A 24,613-nucleotide genomic window follows, 5' to 3' on the forward strand; every position below is an offset into this window, starting at 1 on the left:
TCATCCTCCTCTATCCATTTTCCAAAAACAATCCAACAAAATCTCAGTGATGAAGTATGTGTATTTTAAGTGTTTCTAGACTTCATTTTTTACTCAGGATCACATCTCCTTACTAGAAGCCTGGCACAGAAAAACCCTGCATGCCACTAAATGCGTCGTCAGCTTTGCCTTTCCTGTTCTTATTATGGCTGTTAAGGAGATAACAGGCTTTTCAAAGATGCATTTAATGGAACTAATGAAGTGTAATTAGACATAATTACTTTTGCTGGCACAAAATGTCTCAAAACGGCCTTTCTTTTTACACAATTCATTTTTCAGGCAACATTTAGATCTTTTCATCCTCTTCAAATTCCTGTATGGTGGGTGGGTGTGTGTGTGTGCTTTCTTGCACAGATTAAATGAGTGTTTGTTTTATTTGGAAAGGCTGATTTGAGTCTTAAGAGAGGACACGGAGCTGTGGCTGAAATGTTATTGAAAATGCATTAAGGTCACGCACCCGCACAAGATGTATGATGATGATGATGATCCTGACTTACTCTCTTCACCTGATATATGAAACTGCGCCTCGTATAGCCAACACAATGGGCTTCAGTATGAGCAGAAATACACAATGAGGAGCTTTTAGGTTTTTAGAAAACAACACTACAAAGTGTCTTTTTTTTTCTTTGCATATTAATTAACGCAGCTGTGACTGAGGAAGGCTTTGGCAGGTCTTCATGGGTCACACACTGTCCTGCTCACCTCTTACAGAACAGCACTTCTTTCAAATGGGAGGCTGTTTTTGCAGATATAAGAAAAGGATCTGAACCCATCATCTATTTTTTAGAGTTTGTGTGTTTTGGACGACATGCAACTTCGGTCGTGAGATTTGATTTGACATCTCTTTTCCTGACTGGAGTTTAGTGATGTTTGTTTTGGGGATTCTTTTGTTTTGTTTTCTGGAGTTCGGAGAGAAGGAACCCGTGATCCGTCTGCCTCTCTGCAGACCGGTGAATGTTGTCTAGACATTGACGAGGAGAAAAAGGCTCTGAACCTTTCCAGATGCTTTTGGGATCACTCCATGCATGGCACGTTGAAAATATCCAAATTACTGTCTGCACTTTTAAAATCCCCCTAAAGCTTTATTATACTGAGAGAAAAAGAAGAGGTGCTGGACCAGAATGAAGACATCTTGAAAGGCCATTCACTCACTGCATTGCGTGAAATTGTGACGGATACAGTTCCTCACTGTAGTCTTGCGAAGTCTGGAAGTGTAACCGTAAATGACTGGAGGATATACAGCTCCTCTTCCTTCATTACCTTCTGCACTGTTCTCCATAGCTGTTGCATTGTGTGATCTACTGCTACTCTCCTTATGGGTGCGAGATGATCACGGTCCTTGTGTCACGAATCTGCTGTGAGAAGGGAGATATTTATTTAGTTTAACAGTCACAGTTTGTTTAATGTTCCTCTCCCTGCTTGTTTGGACGGAGACAGACCTACGTCGTGTTCAGCTCTGTGTCACCTCAAACCACAACATCAAAGTCTTTCTGCACAGGGGGGACAGGTTTTGTCGGGATGTGTTAATTAATGGCCTTTGTGATATAATATCGAGAAATGATGACTCACTGCATAAATATCCAAACAGAGTCCCATTCTTCTTTACGAAAAGATCTGATATCTTTTTGATATTTAGATGTGCCTTTTCTCAGCATATCCACAGATATTTGATGATTTATTGGTGATGGTGTTTGTTATATTTACTCCATCATTTGGCCCAATTCAAGTTTTGAAAATGGTTTCAACAATTACATAATTTTAGTTTTGTAAATGATTCCAATCCGTTGGTAGATGTGTGTCTATGTTACAGACATGGAAAACAGGATTTTAACAATCACGATAGATTACATGGCTTTTCCCCTTGCAGTGTGTAGTATGAGTGTGTATTAAATTGTGTTGTGTCTTTGTCTCCTACAGGATACGGCCTCCCTCGGATCACAGAAAGGCGGGATTTCCAAACATGGCTGGCTGTATAAAGGCAACATAAACAATGCTATCAGCGTCACCATGAGGGTGAGATCGTGATGACATTTACAACTGAGAACAAAAGTCATTTAATTGATTTTATGATAAACAGAACATTTAAAAGCAGCTGGTTTGACAGGTTAATTCACTTTTCAAGTGCAACCTGCTGGCTCCAGGAGTTTGGTTCCAGCTCCTGAAATGTCAGGATTTGCATAATATCTTTGTATTATTAGAGAGCAAACTAAATATGTTTGGCTTTTAGTAATTTAAGAGTTAAAGACATTTTTCAAAGTTTTCTAATATTTAACATACAATATTAATGAATAAGTCAAGAAAGGTATTAACAGATTAAAATAAGTATTGTTTGCACCCACAATACATTTAATACATTACCACAACTGTTTTGTAGCAAAGAGGAAATATTGATGAAACTATCAACCACTATCTTTTCTATTTGTTTTTTATTCACTTGTCTTACTGTCCATAGTGTTGAAATATGTTCCTGTCGTTTGCAGTGGAGATTATCCATTTCAAATATTTTCTGGGGGAAATTCTCCTAAAACATTATTTCCATCGCAAAGTCAAAAGTACATTTTGTTAAATCTGTTTTGTTTGTATAGGCAGCCCACCAAAACAAATCACAAACATGCTTCAAAGGGCTTTACAATCTGTTCAGCATAAGATGCGATTCCATCCTTACTGTATTATCATATCTATCCATTGGTTTAGTTAATGCCTTTTTACAGACATGCTTTTTATATTACTGTCTATGTACTGTATCATACAGACGGTGTCACTTAACTATGTCCCAAACATAAAAGCATTTTGTTTTCCAATAATTAAAAGTGTTTTCTTTTTGTTTCAGTCATTCAAGAGGAGATATTTCCATCTTACCCAGCTCGGGGACGGCTCTTATAATTTAAACTTTTACAAGGATGAGAAGATCTCCAAAGAGCCCAAAGGAAGCATTTTCTTGGACTCCTGTATGGGTGTGGTTCAGGTATGCTCTAAAATATGGCCTCTGGCACGAAAGCAGTGATCGTTAAACTTACCCTAAATAAACCACTGCCAAAGGGGATATCCTGTGATCTGATCCCTCCTGGAAATTGAAATATAATTTAGTGGAAATACAGTGAGAATACAGACACAGCTACTTCCTCTTCACACTTCTTTTCTCAGTGAACCTATTTTCCCCACATGCAGGGTAACACGTAAGCTACAACAGGCACAATGATGGGCTGCTGCTGAAAAGTTTCCGTGAGACCCTCTATTGTTTATTTCCCTGAAACCTGAGCTCCCTCCTCCCCAAGGTCGGGCTTTACCGCGGACTCTCAGCTGGTGAAACAAGGTGAACGCTGAGGTCTCACTTTCCTGCACTTTCCATCGGCCTCACGATCGATGTTACGTGCATGCATCTGAGTGCAGGCCAAGACTCACTGTGTGCATCGTCATCTGTCTATCATCTCAAGAGATAGAAAGAGAAGGATCTTACTGATGAAGCACCCAGCTGGCATCAATCAGATATCGGTTGAGTGTTTTTCCAGGACTGTCTGATTCCTATCATGTGCAGAGGAGGAGAGTCATCAGGCCACAAGGCAGAAGGAGGAGAGGGTAACGCATGGCGTCTAAATACATTTGTGCACAAGTACAAAAAATACAGACAATACAAACTGATAGTTCTCGTCATTTCTATTTATCTACTAACCACAAGCTCATTAAACGGTTTCTTCATACACAATGAGGTCACGGACATACCCCCATAGCAGCGTTATGCCCAATTCCTCTTGTCTGTTTGAGGAGAAATATAGGAGATGCCCTCACAATCTGTTGTGATTCAGCTGGTTGTACCCTGATTGTGATCCAGAGCAAACCATTCTGTTGGTGATGCACCTTCTGCCTCCCTGACTTAGACTCCACCAGCTGAAACCGCTCTGTGAGTGGAGCTGCAGATGTTTAACTCTGCAGCTGTCATGGCTTGTGGATGGACGTCCTACTGATGCCCCGAGCTGCTCCTGTGCTCTAATACAACAGCATCTGCTCAAACACACAAAGCATTTGCCACATATTAATGAGGTTTAACATGGAGCCAAAAAAAGGACGACTGATAATGTTTTTTATTTTTATTTTCCACAACATTCTCCTATTCTTCCATGTCCTAAGAATACAGCTGCTAACAATATCTTAGTAATGATTTTGACTGGTTTGTCCACTGCTGTCCCTGAGGATGTGCGCAGCTGTGTTGTCTAGAAGACAGAGAACGGTCCTCCTACCTATCGGATGATTAAGTGTGTTTATCAAGACTCCCTCCCTGTCACTCCCACTCTGCTGTTTCAACATCGCAGGCCGGCTACAGTGAAAACTAACACAACAGTCCACTAACCGCTGACAATAATGAGATGACTTCCATAGTTAACAAAATAAATACAGCTTTAATACTTCATTATAACGGTGTGTCATGGGCAATCGGTAGCTGAATCACCTGTTGTAGGCTCTGAACGGGGTGGGATAAAGAAAAGCTCAGGTTGGATCGTGACATCATCGAGGTCGCACTTCGCCGCTGCAGATCCAGCTCATTTTCTGTTGACTAGCTCAGCAGCTGCGTCTCACTCCAGAAACGTCTCTGCTGTGGTCTTGGCAGAGCGTGAGGCTTTGTTACGCAGATGGAAATAATCTGTTCCCCCCCTAACTCCCATTGTCCATTTGCTGTGGACAATTTCTGTGCCGAGTCAATTAAATATGGGTTCAGCCTCTCATCTCTTGCCAGAACAGTGACTCACATTTTGTAGATCTTTGGAGCTAAACAGTCATTTTTTTAGTCCTATATATTGTGATTTTATGTGTTTGCAGGCTCAAACTGCAAAGAAGTGGTAGAAATAAAGTGAAGCCAGCTAGGATTTAGATCCTAGAACTAAGAATCTACGCCTTCCGATGAGAAGGCAGTTGTTATATGTTAGTTTTGGATGGCGTTCCTCCAGCCCTGCCATGTCCACAGTCGGATGTTTGATTTTTAAATGTGAAAAACTAAAAGTTTTTAATCAATCATTCAATACCAGGTACCAGCCCACTTGGAAAACATGAAACCTACCTCTGTTCGATAGTAAAAAGTCTTTGCATTGTACATTTGAAATGTTTGACTCTTGTAATGTCAGTCATACATATTTCTTCCTCCTTCCCTTCTTCTTCCTGCGGCTGCAGAACACCAAGGTCCGGCGGTTTGCTTTTGAGCTGAAGATGCAGGATAAGAGCACCTACCTGCTGGCCTCCGACTGTGAAGGAGAGATGGAGGATTGGATCAACACGCTCAACAAGATCTTGCACAGCAGCTTTGAGATTGCCATGCAGGAGAAGAGGAATGGAGACATTCATGATGGTGCGTGTTTGTCCGTCGGTCCAAAAGAAACACAAATATGAAATGGAATATTATTTTGTGTTAGTCAAAATATTATTACAAGCCCATGATGAGAAGTGATTTATATTTTTTTTGTTCATAGTATTGTAAAAACATCTGTGGTTTAATTAGGAAATAGTTTTTGCAGACTAAAATATGTCGAACAAAAGCTGCTTTTGTGCGGTAATGCTGGGAAAATGATGTGAATAATGTGTTTGGATTCTTCAAGTTATGAACAACATGATCACTATTGTACTTTATGTTTGCCATGTTGTAGAGCTGCAACAACCATATACTTAATTGATTAGTCATTCAACAGAAAATTAATCTGCAACTATTTTCAGAATTTTGGAGATTTGAGTTAAAAAAAATATGAAGTTGAGGCTTCTTAGTGTCAACCTTGAGGACTTTTCATTTGAATAAATCTAAATTATCTATCGATGCAAGAGGCTACACAATTGTGATTCCAGCAAATGAGTCACTGATGAAACTACCAACATATTTATATTTCTTGTAATATTACAAACTTTTTTTCTATTGTACGGACACATCAAATGGAACTATTCACAAAAAACTCTATAGATAAAGCTCATATATCCAGAAAAAGACTCCGGACTGCTTAAATCTTCAATTATATTGTTGTATCTCCAAATAGAAATATTCTAAATCAACCAGAGTTTAGGATTGAAACTGTTTGCTTAGTCTTCAGATTATTAATTGAATATCTTTAGGCTTTGGGCTATTGGTCGGTCAAACCAAGACATTTAGGAACGTCTGTCTGGGCTTTGGAAATTTGTGATGGACATTTTTCACTTATATTATACAGGCCCAAAATATAATACAGGAAATTGTCGAAAGGTTAATCTTGAATGAAAATAATTAGTTTCAGTCATTGAAATTGAATCTGTGATTTTTAATAATGCAGTTGATTTATAAAAGCTACCATTGTGATATTTTTAAAACTAAGCACGAAGATGAAAAATACCTTCAGTTTTTCTAAAATAATGATCAACCACACATGAAAATCCAGTAGATCTACTCATTATTATGAGTTCATGTACTCGGGGATACTCTCTGGACTCATTCACACCAGCATCCCCTCAACGCTCCTTCTTCCTTAACAGTTGTGGAGCGTCGTGACGTGACACAGACCACCCAGGCTTTTAATACTCACCTCCTGTCTCATAGGAGGCTTAGCCATGGAGGAAAGAGTTTGAATGCCGCCACAAAATGCTCCACTAATCTTCCCTAACCCCTCACGTTGTATTCATCACGCTGTGCATGAGAGGGCAAAATACAATTCTTCTTTCTGAGGACTGTGTGTGCTTTCATAAATACGCCATTGAGACCTGCTGGATCTTCATCTCAATCCTACTCATTCCTGTACAGTTGAATTAGTGTTTACCAAACTTTAACACGTCAGTAAGCGATTAAGGATGTTTACAATAGAATTAATTTGTTGTTTATGCTCAACTACCTGTGGTCTGCATCCAATGATTTATTGTATTCCCCTCTAGATGATGATCTTGGAAAGTCCGACAGTTCCTCTGGCAGCATGGACAGCTTTCAGGTAGGTCCTACTTTCTCAGCTGGGTGCTCCCACATTCTACACATCCTCACATGGAGCTGCAGCATTAAGTCTCTGTTCCTGATTGAAGTTGTAAGGCAGAGGGCCTCTTTAGCCACACACACACATGTGGCTTGGATTTAGATTCGAGAGATGCTGGTTCACACCTAATTTCTCAGTCGTTCATTTGTTTGTGTAGATCTGACATTAAAAACAGACCTCTTGCCATCTGTTGAATTAAAGCTTTTAGAATATTCAACACAAGATATGCAGTCGTGGAAAACGCTGACTCTTGCTTTGGCAGAATGACAACTGCATCAAGAGTATTAAATAGAAAGTAGTGTTGTTTTAATGATTTACTGACTGATGACTTACAGGCTGCAGAGGTTGTCTCACGCAGCTACATCGCTGAGTGGCACGCAATAACGAAGCCATATGTGCATGGAAACTGGATGTATCAGTTCATTAGCAATCTACTTGCCAGGTTCCAGGGTGCTGCACTGATAAAACCAAGTGACTGGAGATCTCTCGGAATATGTTTCTGATGCTGCAGACAGTTTGTGGTTTGAATTAAGGAAATGCCTTTCTCCTCCTCAGAGTGCAAGAGATATAGAGTCTAGGATGAGGAACGAGACCCGGTTGAAGTTGTTCACGCTGGACCCTGAGACACAGGTAATTCAATTGAAAGCTCATTTAAGTTAACTTCTTTCCATGTGGTAATGAGATCAGACCCAACACTTCCTAATAAAATGTAATAACTTCCATTGTACTGTCTTCAGAAACTAGATTTCTCAGGAATAGAGCCGGATGTGAAGCAGTTTGAGGAGAAGTTTGGCAAGCGTGTTCTGGTGAACTGCAACGACCTCTCCTTCAACCTGCAAAGCTGCGTGGCCGAGAACGAGGAGGGACCAACCACCAACGTAAGACCGGTCTTTTTCTCTCGACACAATAGGCCCTAATAAAACTAAAATATCATTATCCAGCTGACTGAAGACAGATGAGGTGTTTTTTTTAGAGCGACCGGATGGACGCCTCCCATTATTGGAGCTGCTGAAGGACTCCTGTTGGCATAGCAACCAGGCAGCAGGCTCAGTAATGGCGAGCAATCTGTAATGGAGCCTGATGTCCTGCTGGCCATCCGAACAGAAACTGTCTATTAAAGAGTCCGTCAACAAGACAGTCTCCACCACACACACCTACACACACACACACACACACACACACACACACACACACACACACACACACACCTACACACACACACAATTGTGTTCAACCAGCTCTCTCTCCTTAGCATTAGATAATCAAAGTACTGTGAGATGACATTTATCTTCGTGAACATGTCCTTTCTTTGCTTAACGTTTCCTTGTTTTAGTGTAGATGTGTAACTCTATAACGCCTGTCGTGTTATTAATTATTTAAGATGGCCGAGTAAGGCGGTTAAGTGATGACTTGTACCTTACCCCACTCCCGAAAGTAGTTGTCATGTAGTAATTATCTAGTTGACTACATTCTGGTCACCTCATCACGCAGACGGGTTGACGAAATGCACAAGTTGAAACGATTATCAGCGTCATCTGTCCAATACCAAATTGTTACAGTGCTGTCCTTCTTCTCCAGGTGGAGCCATTTTATGTCACCCTGTCGCTGTTCGACATCCAGAACGGCCGGAAGATCTCCTCTGACTTCCACGTGGACTTAAACCACCTGTCTGTCAGGGGCATGGTGCCCAGTAACACCAGTCACTATATGAACGGGGGAGGGGACACCCACCCAGAGGGGCAACGATTGGTCCATGGAGTGCCAGAGGCAGCCATGCAGTATCCAAGACAGGTAAGAATACAGAAAACACACCTGAAAACAGTTATAAAACAAATAAGACGACAGTCTCTGTGAAGCTCTACGGTTCTCAGAGGTGCTTTGAGCTAATAAATGAACTGAGACTGATGAGAATGTTTCGAGGGGAAATGGTTTTCCAGGTATTTAGTTATAGACTTGATGGAAAAGTCAGGGGATCACCGAAGGTTTTACGATACATTCTGAGGGGAATATGAATGTCTTTGTTTGCTCAACAACTCCCCCACTGAAATGTGTATCTTGTTTCATATTCAGATTTATCATTTCAGATGTAAAATACGTGTTTAACATTGTCCTCGTCTCCACAGGGAGTGTTCTCGGTAACATGCCCCCATCCCGATATCTTCCTAGTGGCTCGCATAGAGAAGGTGCTTCAGGGGGGAATCAACCACTGTGCTGAGCCCTACATGAAGAGTTCAGACTCCACCAAGGTACTGACCCACCCGTGAACCTCGAGCACCGTCCTCTACGCGATGCAGCATGTTTCTCCGGACTCAGCTGATTCCACCAGATTATTCCACATTATACACAAGATAATCATCCTTGTTTGGAAGTGCCGACCAGTTGCTGAACACAAGCATTGACTTTGGCTGCACAAATGCGGTTTTGCCCCCGGAAGGGACTGTGGTGGTTGTGTATGGCAGCAAGCAGAATATGTTACCGCGATGCAGGGCTGAGACTAATGTGTGGGTCAAAGCGATGAAGCTCAACTCACTCTGTGTTCCTGTTTTACTCTAGGTGGCACAGAAGGTCCTGAAAAATGCCAAGCTGGCATGTGGCCGGTTAGGCCATTTCAGGATGCCTTTTGCCTGGGCCGCAAGGTACTTTATGTCTTTTAATAATTAATATGTCTTAGTGTCTGTAGAGAAATATTTAATCGATGGCTTTTTTTTCCTCACGTTTAAAAATAATAATTTGCAATATGCTGTGCAAACTGCTTTTACATTTCTTTATATGGATCTTGGATTACAATTCATGAGTCCACATTTAGCATTTTGTGCTCACAAGCCAAAGACTGACAAAAAAATATATATATTCTGTTCAGTTAAGAACTTTACTTTATTATACTTCCCTTTTTATAGTTCTCCATTTTGAGGGTTATTTTTAATAGCATTTTCTCAATTATCAACCATTTTGAGCCCTAGACTGTAATATTATTATTATTATTTATTATTATTTTATATAACATGATCATCCAAGTACTTTAGCTCATTCAAGCAGTTCATTCAGTAATATATATATATATATATATATATATATTGCGTCACGCTCTCACTAGTCTGGATAATTATTTGGTGTATTTTGGATCAGAAATAATGTAACTGGATCAATCTGTCCATTTGTTTTTATTTGTATTTATTATTATTATGTATTTATGTATGTATATATATATATATATATATATATACGTTCACTCTAAATATTCTTCTTCTACTTGCAGGCCTTTATTTAAAGATGCTTCAGGGACGCTTGACAAAAGTGTTCGTTTCTCCGCTCTGTACAGACAGGACAACAACAAGCTCTCCAATGACGATATGCTCAAACTGCTCGCCGATTTCAGAAAGTTAGTAACGTTCCATGAATGCTGTGTATTATAAGTTGTCTGAGTAGTCCTGCAGATGTTCTGGAAAGGCAGATGTTGAAATATATGTTCCTATAGGTTGTACTTTGGAAAATGCTGGTCGATTTTAAAAAGAAGGTGTTTGCTCACATCAATGATCGAGGCGTGTGTGTGTGTACCGTTTCTAGATGATGGCAAAGTCTTGACAAGAATGTATTTCCTTTTCCTCAGGCCAGAGAAGATGGCCAAGCTGCCTGTAATCTTAGGAAACCTTGATGTTACCATCGACAACGTGGCCCCCGACTTGACAAGTAAGGCCTCTAAATGTGCTCCGTGCAGCCAACATGAGAGATGAAAGCTGAGAGCTGAGTGTTTATTTGGTCTCCCTCCCTCCCGCTTCTGTATATAGATTGTGTTACCTCATCCTACATTCCTGTGAAGCAGTTTGATGTCAGTGAGAAGACCAACATCTTCTTTGAAGTTGAGGAGTTTGTGCCGCACATAGCCAAATGTTCTCAGCCTTTCACCATCTACAACAATCACCTCTACGTTTACCCGAAGCATTTGAAATACGACAGCCAAAAGTCATTCGCAAAGGTATCGCACACTTCTTTGTGTCGTGTTAATTTGCATGTTAATTGTCAATGAGGGAGGAATTCTAATGACTTTGTCTAGACCGAGTCTTTAAATTATATTATTGCGGTCTGAAGCTACAGATCTTTTCTCTCATGATGTGGCTAACCTAAGTAATTTTTCTCCTCCTGTCTGTCCTCAGGCTAGAAACATAGCCGTCTGCATTGAGTTCAAGGACTCTGATGAAGAGGAGGCAGTTGTACTGAAGGTAGACTTAAATCGTTAATATAAGTGCTTCTAAATGCCTAAAGGAAAGCCCCTCCCGCTAACTATTGCTGTCATTCCATAGTGCATCTATGGCCGACCTGGAGGACCCTTGTTTACCAAAAATGCCTTTGCTGCAGTTTTGCATCACCAGCACAACCCCGAATTCTACGACGAGGTAAGACTCACTGCATCGAATGTCTGTAAACGGAAAGCTAAGTCAAGTCAATCAATGGCTGTGTGTTCATCTGCGCTCTTCTTTCTTAGTTTAAGATTGAGCTACCAACCCAGCTCCACGAGAAGCACCATCTGCTCTTCACCTTCCACCATGTCAGCTGTGACAACAACAGCAAGGCCAGCACCAAAAAGAGAGACCTGGTTGAGACTCAAGGTAACGCTGATCCACAGTCGCATCACGAAAGACAGAAATGTATTCTGTATGTTCCGAATGGCTCGAAGCGTCAGGCTCTCAGCTGGCTATCTGTGCCTCTTCCTCTGCTCCCAGTGGGGTACGCCTGGCTCCCCTTGCTGAAAGATGGGCGGGTGACCATGAACGAGAGTCAGATCCCTGTGGCTGCCAACCTGCCTGCTGGATACCTCAACTGTCAGGAGGGGGCCGGCAAGGTAGATCATATCCTCAGCTTGTTCAGCGGTGATGGTTCGGCTTCATCGACTCTGAGTTTAAGTGCTGTCCTCTCTTCTTTCAATCTTTAGTGCAAAGCTGTTTTAAATAAATATGTAAATACATGTCCAGCCAAAAGCCACAGTATTTACTTTGACTTGAAGTCTGCCAAAAGAAAAGGGCATATTCTTACACATAATGACTTTAATTTCCTGCGGAATATTTACTGGATTATTGAGAATTATTATTGCTTTTTCTATGTATTCCAGCATTCAGGCTCTGAAGTCAAATGGGTGGACGGAGGAAGGCCTTTATTTAAGGTGTCCACCCACCTTGTTTCCACTGTCTACACTCAGGTTGGTTTTGAGTTCTTCTGCTCATTCGTTGGCAACCCTTTTCTTTTTCTTGTCAAATCTGAATGTGCGCTGTGGTTTCATTAAACCACAGCTTTGTGGAATAAACTTCTGTAAACTTCCTTGTGTCTCTCATAGGATCAACATTTGCACAATTTCTTTCACCACTGTGAAAGCATCCCACCTGCCCCCCAGGTGTTTGGAGGAGAACTTGTTAAATACCTGAAGGTAAAACAGTGAGCATACAATCCAGGGATTCAGGACAGATACTAACTTCAAAACATGAATATTAATATTACAACATGTTTTTTTGTTCAATTCATTTGTTAAGATTATTTAAGTTGTGTAAGAATGCATGTAAATTGAATTAATATATGTAAAATGTTTCTAATTCTTATTCAATTTTATTGGAATTATATGTTTTCTTTCATATTGTTTATTTCTAACAATAATATGTAGACTTTGTCTTTATCGTAGATTGGCTGTTCGTACATACTTGAGAGAACTTTAAAAAAGACGACATTGAGCCACATTTAATCCACAATACACAATGTTGACATAGTTATTTATTATTATATGTATTATTATTTCAGTCATTGCTTATACTGTATAACTGAGTGCACATGCTCTGCAAGAATGCATCGATGGATGATTGGCACTCATGTCTGAACAGAATTAAGTTAGATGCTTATTTTTGGATAGCTGGAGGGGAATGTCAGACGTTTTCACACTTTGACTTCTCGGTATCATCTTGCACGCTAACCGTAGCTCACAATCACCGAGCAGCCGCAGACGGTCACGCTCGGTCCGAGCTGAATCACAGGGATGTGATTTACGTTGGGCTGTAGCTTTCCAACAGTGCATTCTTCTGGACAGTTTGGGAAGAGCTCTTTGGATTGCCATTCATACAGGAAGTACCTGCAACGATAAGGCCGATACCAGAAAGACCCTTGTTGGCTTGATTCTTTTTCCACATTTTTCCGAGATCACTTTTTCCAACAATAACTCGTATTCCAGTTCATGGGAATCTCGGTTCACTCTTCCCCAGGCAGACATTGACAACGAGAGCAACACTTGATCTAATGCATCTCTTGGGTTCTAGTGTAAACACAGCAGTGAGCACGAACAATAGCCAGAGGGTCAAACAGCAGGTCAGCCATGTTGACTGGCAGCTCGCCAAATGATTTGGCAGGGCTTGTGTTGGCGTCCTGTTCATGGCAATGAGGCTCCCGTACCTACACCCTGCCATGTTCCAGGCAACTGAAGCATACGTTGTGGGTGTTTTCTTTATTTTTATTATTATATCCTCCAGTTTACACATTAATATCTGTAGCCTTCTGTGCTTTTTTTGGGTGATGAGAGAAGGTGATGTAACTTTGTTCCACATGTAACCTGATGATACATGTAAATAAAAAAATAAATAAATATACACTTTTATTAATCCCCAAGGGGAAATTAGTTCTCTGCATTTAACCCATCCTTAGTTATTAAGGAGCAGTGGGCTGTAGTGATGCGCCCGGGAAGCAACTGGGGGTTCAGTGCCTTGCTCAAGGACACTTCGACTTGCAACTAATGGGGAGAGCGGGGATCGAACCCACGACCTTGTGGTTGCAGGACGGCCCTCTTACCCCACTGAGCTACAGCCGCCCCATGTAGAGCCATGCAGTCAAATTCTACATGAACAAATGTCTGATGTTTTACCTTCAGAGTCTGCATGCCATGGAGAGCCATGTGATGGTCAAGTTCCTGCCCACCACCCTGAATCAGCTGTTTAGGGTGCTCACCAATGCCACACAAGAGGACGTGGCAGTCAACGTCACCAGGCGAGTTTCCCCTCGACAATCCTTGACTATAGCTTAAAATAAGTAATGTCATGGAAATGATGATAAACTAATTTAGATGGAATTGGAAATATTACATATTTAGCATTTATGTATAAAAAAACTATTTTTGTATTCTAAATGATGATTTGCAGTTTGTTTAATGAAGGATTAATTGAGTACTAATAGCCGACAGTATGCAGGTAGTTTATTTTTATTTTTTTCGACGTGCCTGTCAATAAAACTTTCTGGCATGTAAGAACTTTGTGGGAATGATTTAAAACAAACACTTTGTGAATAAAAACTGTTCATCAAAAAGACCTCTTCTGACATTTCCTTTGCCATTGTTTCCTTTCAGAGTCATGATTCACATTGTTGCCCAGTGCCACGAGGAAGGCTTGGAGCACTTCCTGAGATCATATGTCAAGGTAATATTCACAAACTACATGAAACACCTTGATATCTATGTTGTGCTTGTGTTGATAGTTCTCTCTGCATGTGTCTGGTACAGTTTGTATTCAAGGCTGAGCCACAAGCGTCCTCTACCACCCGACTAGTGCACGAGGAGCTGGCTAAAGCCATGACGGTTATCTTGAAGCCTTCCACAGACTTCCTCACGAGTAACAAGCTCCTCAAGGTAAAATAGATGTACTTTTTTTTCAAGGATTACACGCCGTATGCTTATAACTGCCATGCATTTCCTCTTTATTGTACTCTGATTGATGTTTGTCTGGCTTGCAGTACTCCTGGTATTTCTTTGAAGCCTTAGTCAAGTCCATGGCTCAATACTTGATTGAGAGCTGCAAAGTGAAGGTAAGTCTATACCGCAACATATGTGTTTGACTCAGGGAGTCTGCTTTTAACACCTTATGCTCTTCCTATAGCGTCTTTGAGTGTCTAGAAAAGCGCTATATAAATTTGAAGTATTATAATTATTATTCCCTGTGGGTACAACATGCCAGGTCTTGTGGACAGCCGCAGCACCACAGTCAAAGTAGGATGTCCCACAGGGCTCTGCAGTTTAATTGGCTGCATTTATTCACACCCCATCAGCAACCACATCCCTGTGTTTAACCTCTACTGGGGTAACCGGGAGGTCACAGTGGAAACAAGTAAATGCTCCACAGAGTGGGTCACACCAGTGACTCATTTCAGTTACAGTACAAGTCTGAAGATATTCCTATATTTTTGCTGTTGTCAACAAATCCTGCAAAAAGATTAAAGTCAACAACACACAATGAAGGAACATGGTACAAACACGACGTGTTCATCATGCATTGTAGATTCTTTTAAACTGGACCGTATTATTCTGTGTAATAACATTTGTACGAACATCCGTGCTTTGTCCTACAGCTGTCACGGAATCAGCGCTTCTCAGCATCCTTCCATCACACGGTGGAGACGCTGGTCAACATGATGATGCCACACATCACTCAGAAGTATAAAGACAACCTAGACGCTGCCAGGAATGCCAACCACAGTCTGGCGGTCTTCATCAAGGTCAGGAGCCACCGATCCTGCCCTGCTGTTTGAGAGCACCATGTGTTTTAAAGTGTATACCTAAGTCCTATTTTCTTTTCCCCATCCGTCTGTAGCGCTGTTTAAACCTGATGGACAGAGGCTTCATGTTCAAGCAGATCAACAACTACGTCAACTGTTTTATGCCAGGAGACCCAAAGGTACACGACAAAGAGATGTATGCGTGTCCTGAAAGAGGACATCAGGCGGTCCTCGAGATGTGTTTTTGACCAGGTTGTGTTTGAGTGTTGTATTTAAGCTGCTACTCTGGTTTCTCTCCTTTCCTAATGCAGACGCTGTTTGAGTTCAGGTTTGAGTTCCTGCAGGTTGTGTGCAACCACGAGCACTACGTCCCCTTAAACCTGCCCATGCCATTCGGAAAGGGCCGAATCCTGAGATTTCAAGGTGAGGAGATTATCAAATGTACCTCTTGATGAAGTACCAAGCTGGATTGTAGTGTAATTAAATAGGTTTTCTGTTGATGTAGCATTCTTTTTAATTCTACAGAAAGTGTATTGTTTTTTGTCTGTTCCTCAATTAGCTTTATTATCTCCAAATGATGCATTGGAGTCGTTTGATAATCTAGTAGGTAGGTGCAAGGGTGCACTGCTTGCATGTAGCAGAGTTTGATCTAATCATTAACCATGACCAGAATGGGTCAAATGATTTACTCCAAATTCTGAACTTAATTGGTTATTTTCCTGTTTTGCTGCATCCTGGTTGGCATCATTGTATATCTATCTAAAGAGAAAGATTACACTGTTTATAATTTGCAGTGCTATGTGTGTCTAGAAGCCAAATTTGGCTCTTTGTGTAGATGTGGATGATCATGTGTGCCGGTAGTTATTATTTTGGGATGTATGACTATGATTCCGAAATATAGGTTACTGTCATTCCTAAAGAATCAGATCCTTTTAATGCTTGCATACTAAAAACCTCAAAAATGCAGGTTTAAAAAAAGATTCAAGTAGTTAAAACATTATGTTTAACTTGATTACAGACATTTTGGAGAATCTTCACAAGATACTGTTAGGAAACATTTCACTTTCTTTTTTACGATTTATTTCTCTTTGCGATTTTAAATTTTCTTTTTTCAAGCGAGTCCTGAAAGCTCAATCATAAGCTTTAATCCTGTTTGTCTGGTTCAACACTGATCACGCTCCGCCACACAGTCTGAATCTGTACAAATCATAAACGACTAAAAACATGCCACGCTTTTCTGTTTGAAGTCAACAAGAATGATTTGGCAGCGAGGAAAATTACCAAACTTTAAGTGTCGAACCATCTGTATTCTGCCCAAGCTTTCCCGTTTTCTTTTTATTTATTTCATTGTGTCAGAATTATATTCAATTACAAATGTACTCTCATTGTTTGTGACTTTATTTCCATTCACATCTTTCACTCACCTCTTTGTCAACCAATCCTAATGTCTTCATCCTCCTCTCAGACCTCCAGATGGATTATTCGCTGACAGATGACTTCAACAAGAACCACTTCCTGGTCGCACTGCTGCTCCGGGAGGTCCGTGCAGCTCTGCAGGAGCTCAGGGAGATTCGGCAGATAGCCATTCATGTGCTGAAGAATCTGATGATGAAGCACACATTTGATGACCGCTACACCTCCAAAGTAAGCAGTGCCCTCTTACCTCCGTCTCTTGCATTTCCACTTCACTTCAGGATCGGACGTGTGTGATCTTGAGAGACTCTGTAGAGATGATTTATGTGTTTTCAGAGCCAGCAGGCCCGGTTGGCCACCCTGTACTTTCCCTTGTTTGGTCTGCTCCAAGAGAACGTCAACAGGCTGAATGTGAAGGAAGTATCCCCATTCACCATCAACCACTCTAACAATGTAAGAGAGCCCCCTAGTGGCTTCTTGTTAATACTCCATCTACTTTTCATTCACAGGATAAATTAAAAGATACATGAAAACAACACCTACCTCTTGACATATATACCCATTCCCAAACAAATATAAAATACACAAAGAAGTACAAAAATATTAATGTCAAAACAAATTTTTAAAAGGGTGCAGCAGCAGTTAATATACACTTTTATTAATCCCCAAGGGGAAATTATAAACTTGGTTATGAACTCACTAATGGGGACAATCAAGAATGTGATTTAAACCGTGCCAATTGTAACATACAGTAATACATATATGCATTTGTTATCTAGCTGCATCATATCTAACTTCATTCTTTCTTTCAGCCCGGACTTAAAGCCAGAGTTGTTCCTATCTGCATACCCCGTATAGTATTATGAATCTGTGTCCATCATACTGTTGTTTTTCCTTAGAATGGAAGAGAAGATTCACTTCCTACCAACACAATGATGACACCCCCCAGATCCAGCACCTTTCTGGACACCAGCTTGCACAAAGATGTCTTTGGAGTCATCTCTGGCACCTGTGAGTGGACAGACGATGCTGGGAAATGAAAAGTGTGTTTAACATTTGGGTTTTACATTAATACAAAACTGCTCCTCTTTGGCAGCTTCACCTCACACGTCGTCAACCCCCAACATCAACTCTGTGCGCCATGCAGACTCCCGCGGCTCACTCATCAGCACCGATTCTGGCAACAGCTTCTCTGAGAAGAACAATGACAAGGGCAACTCTCTGGACACGGTACATCTCATTTTCATTTACACTACACACATACACACACTTTGCATTTTGCACACTGTCTATATTTAATATTTTTATATTTAATTTAATTTGTCATTAGTATTGTATTGTGTATTGTGTATGCATATATGTTGTATAGATACATATATATTTTATTTTATATTTTACTTTGTATACTTCTTGTATACATCTTTATCTTTCATCCCTGTTTTTTATATTTTATTTTTTATTCTTGTGTGTTTAGTTTATTGGTGCTGCTACTGTTACGACAAATTTCCCCTTGGGGATTAATAAAGTACATATCTATCTATCTATCTCAGGAAGTGCTGCAATATGTTTGGAAAGTCATTTATAAGATTAGATATCAAGTTGAGGCTTCCTGTGACATTACATTTTTAGTGTGTGCCAGACTTTTCAGATATCCTCTTGTTGTGACAAAAAGCACCTCAGAAAGTCACCCCCTGTTAACTTGTTCCAATAACTTCCCCACCTTATCTGTGCGACCGTGGCAGACGGAGAAGTTTGTACAGAGACACTCCGTCAAAGTCCTGCGCTACTTTATGGAGACTGAGGAGTCCATGCTCTCCGTGCACGCCAAGCACGCCACCATGGACTTCTCCCTCCTCTCTGTCCCCTGTGTGCCAGAGAGCGCCCTGCAGCCCAGCATTTCACTTCAAGTACAAAGCGCCCCTCATTCTCCCCCCTAGGAGTGTCCCATCTGGGAATGTTAGTGTGTGTGTGTGAGTGTGAGTTTTTCCTAGTGTCCTAAACCCTAAGCCCTTTCCTTGCCAGATGATTCTCAGGTTTTGGCCTGTTTGTACTCTGGTGCCATAAAGTAGAGCTGAGGTACCACAGAGCCTCAAAGGAACTGTCTCTGCTCTTTTTCCAGATTTTTATAAGTATGCACGCTTAAGGGATTTCTCACTTTTGAGTTCCTCTCATATGTGCCGTGTCGTTTTTGCTTTCCCTGATAGACATCAAGTTAAATCTAAATCTGAGTCTGTTAAACACAAATTATTAGATTTACATCGTCTGTGCTGAGTTTAATTTTCTGTTGAAGTTGTTTGTGGTAGCTTTTATCACACCGTGGGAAAAAGGGGGACACTCATAAGTAATTTGCAATTACCATCAACCCAAGCTGCTTTAGCTCAAAATAACTGCACCACAGTGTCACAGTTTTTGGTCACCTTTTCAGGAAAACTAACTTTAGCCGTGAGCTGATCCATTCGTTAAGAAGCCGAAGCCATAGCCTCATACTTTCCACTAAATCACCCCCAGTCAGTTTCACGGTCTAGACTAACCGCTGGCTAAAGGACGTGTTTGGTACATCGCCAGCCGCTCTCTGTGGTAGAGCTCCACTGCGTTGGTTCTCTCCGCTCCCTGCTCTCTACTTCGGCTGGAGAAGTGGTGGTCGTTTTCCGTTGGCGGTTTTTCCTTGATATATAGATCCCCGCAACACCAGAGTGAATGACTCCACTAGTGTAGCTTGACGACTGTAATTCCAGACCTTCAGAAAACTCGTACTACTCATGTCGTAGCATCTTTAAAAGTCTCTGTTTATAGGTTTATCTACTTTTTTATTTCTAATTCAATACAGGTCCAAGACTACGTAGTCTGGACTTTTAACTATGAGCTAGACGTTAAACTGTACAAGAACATCTTTGTAATGTCTATGGAACATTCCCTTTGTCTTTTGGAAATACAAAATATCGACGGACAATAGTTCTGTGTGGTTTATCTTGAGGCGTCAAAAGGATCTAGACAAGGGGAAGGGTAATATATGTGTCCATCTTCTACTTTGTCCCTTAGAACCAGGCTGCTTCAACCCTGGCCAGTACCCTGGTGCGATGTGATAAACTGGACCAGGCCGAGATCAAGAGTCTCCTCATGTGCTTCTTGCACGTGCTCAAAAGCATGTCTGAGGGTAACATGTCACTCCATCTCTCTCCTGAATATCTGTACTCCCCATCTCTCTGTCGACGCTGAATCACTGAGCTCACGTGCATGTCTACAATGTCAATCTGTCTTTCTCCAGATGCTCTGTTCACGTACTGGAACAAGGCTTCGTCGGCTGAGTTGATGGACTTCTTCACTCTTGTCGAGTAAGATGCCTTCCATTGCGTTCATGGCAACCCTGAGGCTGCACGTAAAGCTTTCGACTTCGTTGTGACTGATCTTCACTTCCTGTTCCTCACAGGGTGTGCCTCCATCAGTTCAGATACATGGGAAAGAGATACATTGCAAGGTAATGTTGTTGTCAGAATCTGAAAGCACTGCGTGACTTCAAGTCTTTTAAACGTTGTTAAATCTGGATGATGGTTGAGTTGAGTTCTTGATAAAGGACTGCAGGCCTTGCGTACAGTTTAGGTTGATTTGGTCAAGTTTGTATTGGTACTACAGCCACTTGGGAGGACCAGAAGCTCGACCGTTCAACCATTTATCCATTAGCTAACTTTGTTTATTTTATTAACTACTACTTTAAGCATTTTCAACATTTTTCACTATTAGTTTTAACTAAATATATCAACTTTGTATCCAGTCCTTTGGCTATTTATTAAGTCTATCCATAACTTTTAGACTTAGTTAAATGTTAACAGTGTATTCATTACTTTTAGCTTTCTAATTAAACCATTTATCAATTACTTTAAGGTCACCATTTGAACTTTGTATCCATTACTTTTTGCAACCATAACTAGTTTTCACCAATCTAAGTGTGATGACTCAATTATTATATATTTTGTAGGTTATTTAGTTATTTCTGTTATTTAAAATACATTGAGCTACACTGGACCATGTGGCACCTGCAGAAATAGCCTCTAAAGGACAAGTAACCTTGGTTGAGAACCTTGTTTTAGTAGATATCTGACTTAATATCTGACTATTATAAGAAGATGAAATACATTTCTGGGAGTACATTATTTCCTATTAAACGTCATAACATAATGACAAGGGTGTAGCTACTTATTGTCTTCATTTTAGATTGTGCAGTGGAATAATTGCTACTGTGTGTGACTGTTGAAGGTTGTGACTGTAATTATGTATGAAGTATTTATCCAAACACACTTCCTGTATCTGGCCTTCACTCCCAGAGGGCTTTGGGTGTTCACTCTCTCTCTAATCTCCCACCACTTTCTCTATCTCTATTCACCTCAATGCTGGCAAGTTTAACAAAATGAAATAAAACCTGGCTCCTGCCTCCTCCTGCTTGGGTAAGACTGAAGGTGGAATTGACTTTCTCAAACTTAATGCATGACATCTTCTCACACTATAAACGTTGCCGTGCTGTGACACAACCACTGGCTCTAACTCCAAAGAGCTTCCATCTCTTTCCCTCTTATCTTATGTGCATGACTTTGGCTCTAACTTCCTGCTTTAAAGCTGCTCCTGCAATTATGTCATTTAGACTGCACTCTAAATATATACAGTGCAGGATTACTGGATACATGCTACAGTGGGAATATATGTAAAGGCCACCCAAAATGTGACGTTTCACTGTGATCAATTTAAAACCAAAGATGATATTTAAGTAGAAGTTATGAAACAAGGTTGGAATCAAAGCAAATTTGCTTTTGCTCTCAGGACATTTGAGTGATGTTTGCACCATTCAAGTGTCCAAAAAGGTGTGTTATTCACCATAACCTGCTTCACTAACCTACCATCCATCTCACATTGACCTGTTTCCTCATCAGGAGCCAGGATGGGGCAGGACCCGTAGCACATGAGCGGAAGTCTCAGACTCTGCCTGTGTCCCGTAACAGGGCGGGAATGATGCATACCCGCTTACAGCAGCTCAGCAGCCTGGATAACTCATACACATTTAACCACAGTAAGTGCCCCATACTTTTCATCAAACAGCCTCTACCAGAGGACCCCCACCCTCCTCCGCCTCACTCTGTATAGTCTCTTCATACGTCCCACCATCATCAACATCGCCTTCATCCTCTGTTTAAACCCAGCCCGCTGTCGAGCAGGAAAAGCCTAAGAAGACTTCAGTAGCATCAATGAATTAGATTGAATTGGTGCTGAAGTGTTTGTGTTTCGCTTTATATTGATTTTGATCTCAAGGGCTTAAGCTTGTTGCTCAAGCTGTCAAATGGCATCATGTAACTCAGTGTCTTTGTGTTTTCAGTGTAAGAAAGATTTCAAGTATTCTTGGAATATCTGTAGACAATGGTAAGAATGTATCAGGTTAGCAGGAAGTTTGCAGACTGTCACTGACTTTGTTAATCTGGTCAAAATTCAGAGCAACACTAGCTTTCTTCCCATATGGCCAGCTCATCTACTCTGAACTCAATTGTATTTATTTCATTCTCTGAAAAAAACTATCCGTGTGAAATATAGAGATGGTTTTATTCCAAAATACTACATGATTGTTTTAGAAAGCAAATGCTTCTTGAAATTAATTTTTAAAAAACTAAAATATTGGCACAATTTGTTGACATCATTTGTGCCTCACCAACGTGCCGCTATTCATTTGATTAAGATTGTTTCAGTTTGGAATAAAATGTTGTAGCATTGTCATCAACACATATATTCAGATTTCAAGAGCTTTGGTATGCAAATGATCCTTCTGTGGGCTGGTGGGGGTGAAACGGCTTCAGCCTTCTGTTGTGTATTCTTTAGCCTACAGTCACTCGGATGCAGACGTGTTGAATCAGTCTGTGCTGGAGGCAAACATTGCTACTGAAGTGTGCCTGACTGTCCTGGACACGCTGAGTATCTTCATCATGGGATTCAAGGTAACAGAAATAACAGTACTTTTCTTTAAATGCAGTATTTAGGTTTTAGTAATGTATTCTTCATTAAAAATAAAAAGTGAATGTGACTGCTGTTTCTGTTTTTTAAACCAGATGCCGTCAGTTTCCACGGTAATCATCTGATTTCTCCACAGACCCAGCTGTGCTCCGACCACGGCCACAGTCCACTCATGAAGAGGGTGTTTGAAGTCCACCTCTGTTTCCTACGGATCAATCAGTCGGAGACGGCCCTCAAGCAGGTCTTCACTTCACTGCGCACCTTCATCTACAAGGTGTGAAGGCCCGCACAGCAATTCCCTGTTGCCGCCCGCGATGGTCCAAAGCGATCCCTGACGCCCTGTCTGTCTTCTTCACCTTCTAGTTTCCTTGCACATTTTTTGAAGGGCGTGCTGACATGTGTGCAGCCTTCTGCTACGAGATCTTGAAGTGTTGTAACTCCAAGCTGAGCTCCATTCGCAGCGATGCAGCCCACCTGCTCTACTTCCTCATGAAGAGCAACTTTGACTACACGGGTCGCAAATCTTTTGTCCGGACGCACTTACAGGTGGGATCGTCCTTCTGCTCTAGATATATAGATCATTGTCCAGAGATTACAAAGACCAAAGCTCTCATGTTCACATTGTTGGGACCTAATGTCCTGAAGACCCTGGATCTCGTTTAGCCGTTTTAACAGCGTTACACTTGATGCTCTTTCTTCATTTTGAAACATAATTTTGAAGAGATGCCATGTTACAGAATTCTAGCACAGAAAAAGATGCAAAACTTAATGAGGTCCGAGCTGTAAAATATGGTTGAATGCATGTTTTATATTCTCTGTAACTGTGACTGATGTTAACAGCAGCACTACCATATCCCAAATAAGTGTTGAAACAATATTTTGATTTAGTTATGCCCATTTTGCCCAAGTGTTGCATGAAAATTGGTTGACTTCGCAATTGTCATCATTACTTTATTTACATATACAATTGTAAGTTCTGTGGGACCTCAAACAATGATGAAATAAAGCTATTCTCATTTTTTTTAAATCAACGCTTATACAATATGTAACGATAATAATTATATGTTTTTTTCCCTTCTTTTTAGGTGGTGATTGCTGTCAGTCAGTTGATAGCTGATGTAATTGGCATTGGAAGTACCCGCTTCCAGCAGTCTCTGTCAATAATCAATAACTGTGCCAACAGTGACAAAACTATTAAGGTCAGCAATTAATTTATGTACATGATGATTAAAAATATACATGCGTAAATCTCGCAATAACATGGCTGACTCCTCATTTCATCTGGACGCCATCCTCCTTCACAGAACACGGCCTTCCCATCGGATGTGAAGGACCTGACCAAACGCATCAGAACCGTTTTGATGGCCACGGCTCAGATGAAGGAGCACGAGAGAGATCCAGAGATGCTGGTGGACCTGCAGTACAGCCTCGCCAAGTCTTACGCCAGCACGCCTGAACTACGCAAGACCTGGCTGGACAGCATGGCCCGAATCCATGTGAAGAACGGAGACCTGTCCGAGGTCAGTGATTAGGGGCTCTCAGTGGCTGAATGGGTTGGACTTTGGTTTGATGGAGGCCAGTTGAACATGTGATAAACTCACTTTAGGGCTGTGTGTCTCTGCAGTTTGAAATATCTCATTTGTGTTGTCCAGTTTATTGTGGACTAATGTCCAGTGGGTGACGCTGTCCCGTAAACTAATGAATAA

The 24,613-nt window shown here is 41.0% G+C and overlaps 1 protein-coding gene across 3 annotated transcripts in view; it reads left to right on the top strand.

The window, feature by feature from the left end:
* The window catches only part of zmp:0000001200 (dedicator of cytokinesis protein 9), a 75,224-nt gene that overhangs the window by 42,062 nt on the left and 8,549 nt on the right, over positions 1-24,613 (top strand). For 2 of the 3 annotated variants that reach the window (XM_056439279.1, XM_056439295.1), the window contains exons 6-43: positions 1,957-2,052; positions 2,870-3,004; positions 5,200-5,374; positions 6,910-6,962; positions 7,557-7,631; positions 7,739-7,879; positions 8,580-8,792; positions 9,125-9,247; positions 9,555-9,637; positions 10,258-10,380; positions 10,609-10,688; positions 10,787-10,974; positions 11,153-11,218; positions 11,300-11,392; positions 11,482-11,605; positions 11,720-11,838; positions 12,106-12,192; positions 12,328-12,417; positions 13,897-14,012; positions 14,368-14,437; positions 14,521-14,646; positions 14,751-14,822; positions 15,363-15,509; positions 15,605-15,688; positions 15,821-15,932; positions 16,975-17,153; positions 17,259-17,375; positions 17,822-17,933; positions 18,019-18,152; positions 19,962-20,076; positions 20,188-20,254; positions 20,350-20,397; positions 21,842-21,978; positions 22,776-22,891; positions 23,044-23,181; positions 23,271-23,453; positions 23,993-24,106; positions 24,212-24,427. In XM_056439279.1, coding sequence (XP_056295254.1) covers positions 1,957-2,052; positions 2,870-3,004; positions 5,200-5,374; positions 6,910-6,962; positions 7,557-7,631; positions 7,739-7,879; positions 8,580-8,792; positions 9,125-9,247; positions 9,555-9,637; positions 10,258-10,380; positions 10,609-10,688; positions 10,787-10,974; positions 11,153-11,218; positions 11,300-11,392; positions 11,482-11,605; positions 11,720-11,838; positions 12,106-12,192; positions 12,328-12,417; positions 13,897-14,012; positions 14,368-14,437; positions 14,521-14,646; positions 14,751-14,822; positions 15,363-15,509; positions 15,605-15,688; positions 15,821-15,932; positions 16,975-17,153; positions 17,259-17,375; positions 17,822-17,933; positions 18,019-18,152; positions 19,962-20,076; positions 20,188-20,254; positions 20,350-20,397; positions 21,842-21,978; positions 22,776-22,891; positions 23,044-23,181; positions 23,271-23,453; positions 23,993-24,106; positions 24,212-24,427 — 4,467 coding nt within the window. Of the gene's footprint in view, positions 1-1,956; positions 2,053-2,869; positions 3,005-5,199; positions 5,375-6,909; positions 6,963-7,556; positions 7,632-7,738; positions 7,880-8,579; positions 8,793-9,124; positions 9,248-9,554; positions 9,638-10,257; positions 10,381-10,608; positions 10,689-10,786; positions 10,975-11,152; positions 11,219-11,299; positions 11,393-11,481; positions 11,606-11,719; positions 11,839-12,105; positions 12,193-12,327; positions 12,418-13,896; positions 14,013-14,367; positions 14,438-14,520; positions 14,647-14,750; positions 14,823-15,362; positions 15,510-15,604; positions 15,689-15,820; positions 15,933-16,974; positions 17,154-17,258; positions 17,376-17,821; positions 17,934-18,018; positions 18,153-19,961; positions 20,077-20,187; positions 20,255-20,349; positions 20,398-21,841; positions 21,979-22,281; positions 22,326-22,775; positions 22,892-23,043; positions 23,182-23,270; positions 23,454-23,992; positions 24,107-24,211; positions 24,428-24,613 lie in introns of those variants that run through there. The other variant, XM_056439287.1, reaches the window with a different exon arrangement.

This window comes from Pseudoliparis swirei, chromosome 2 (genome assembly GCF_029220125.1).
Source record: "Pseudoliparis swirei isolate HS2019 ecotype Mariana Trench chromosome 2, NWPU_hadal_v1, whole genome shotgun sequence".
NCBI lineage: Eukaryota > Metazoa > Chordata > Actinopteri > Perciformes > Liparidae > Pseudoliparis > Pseudoliparis swirei.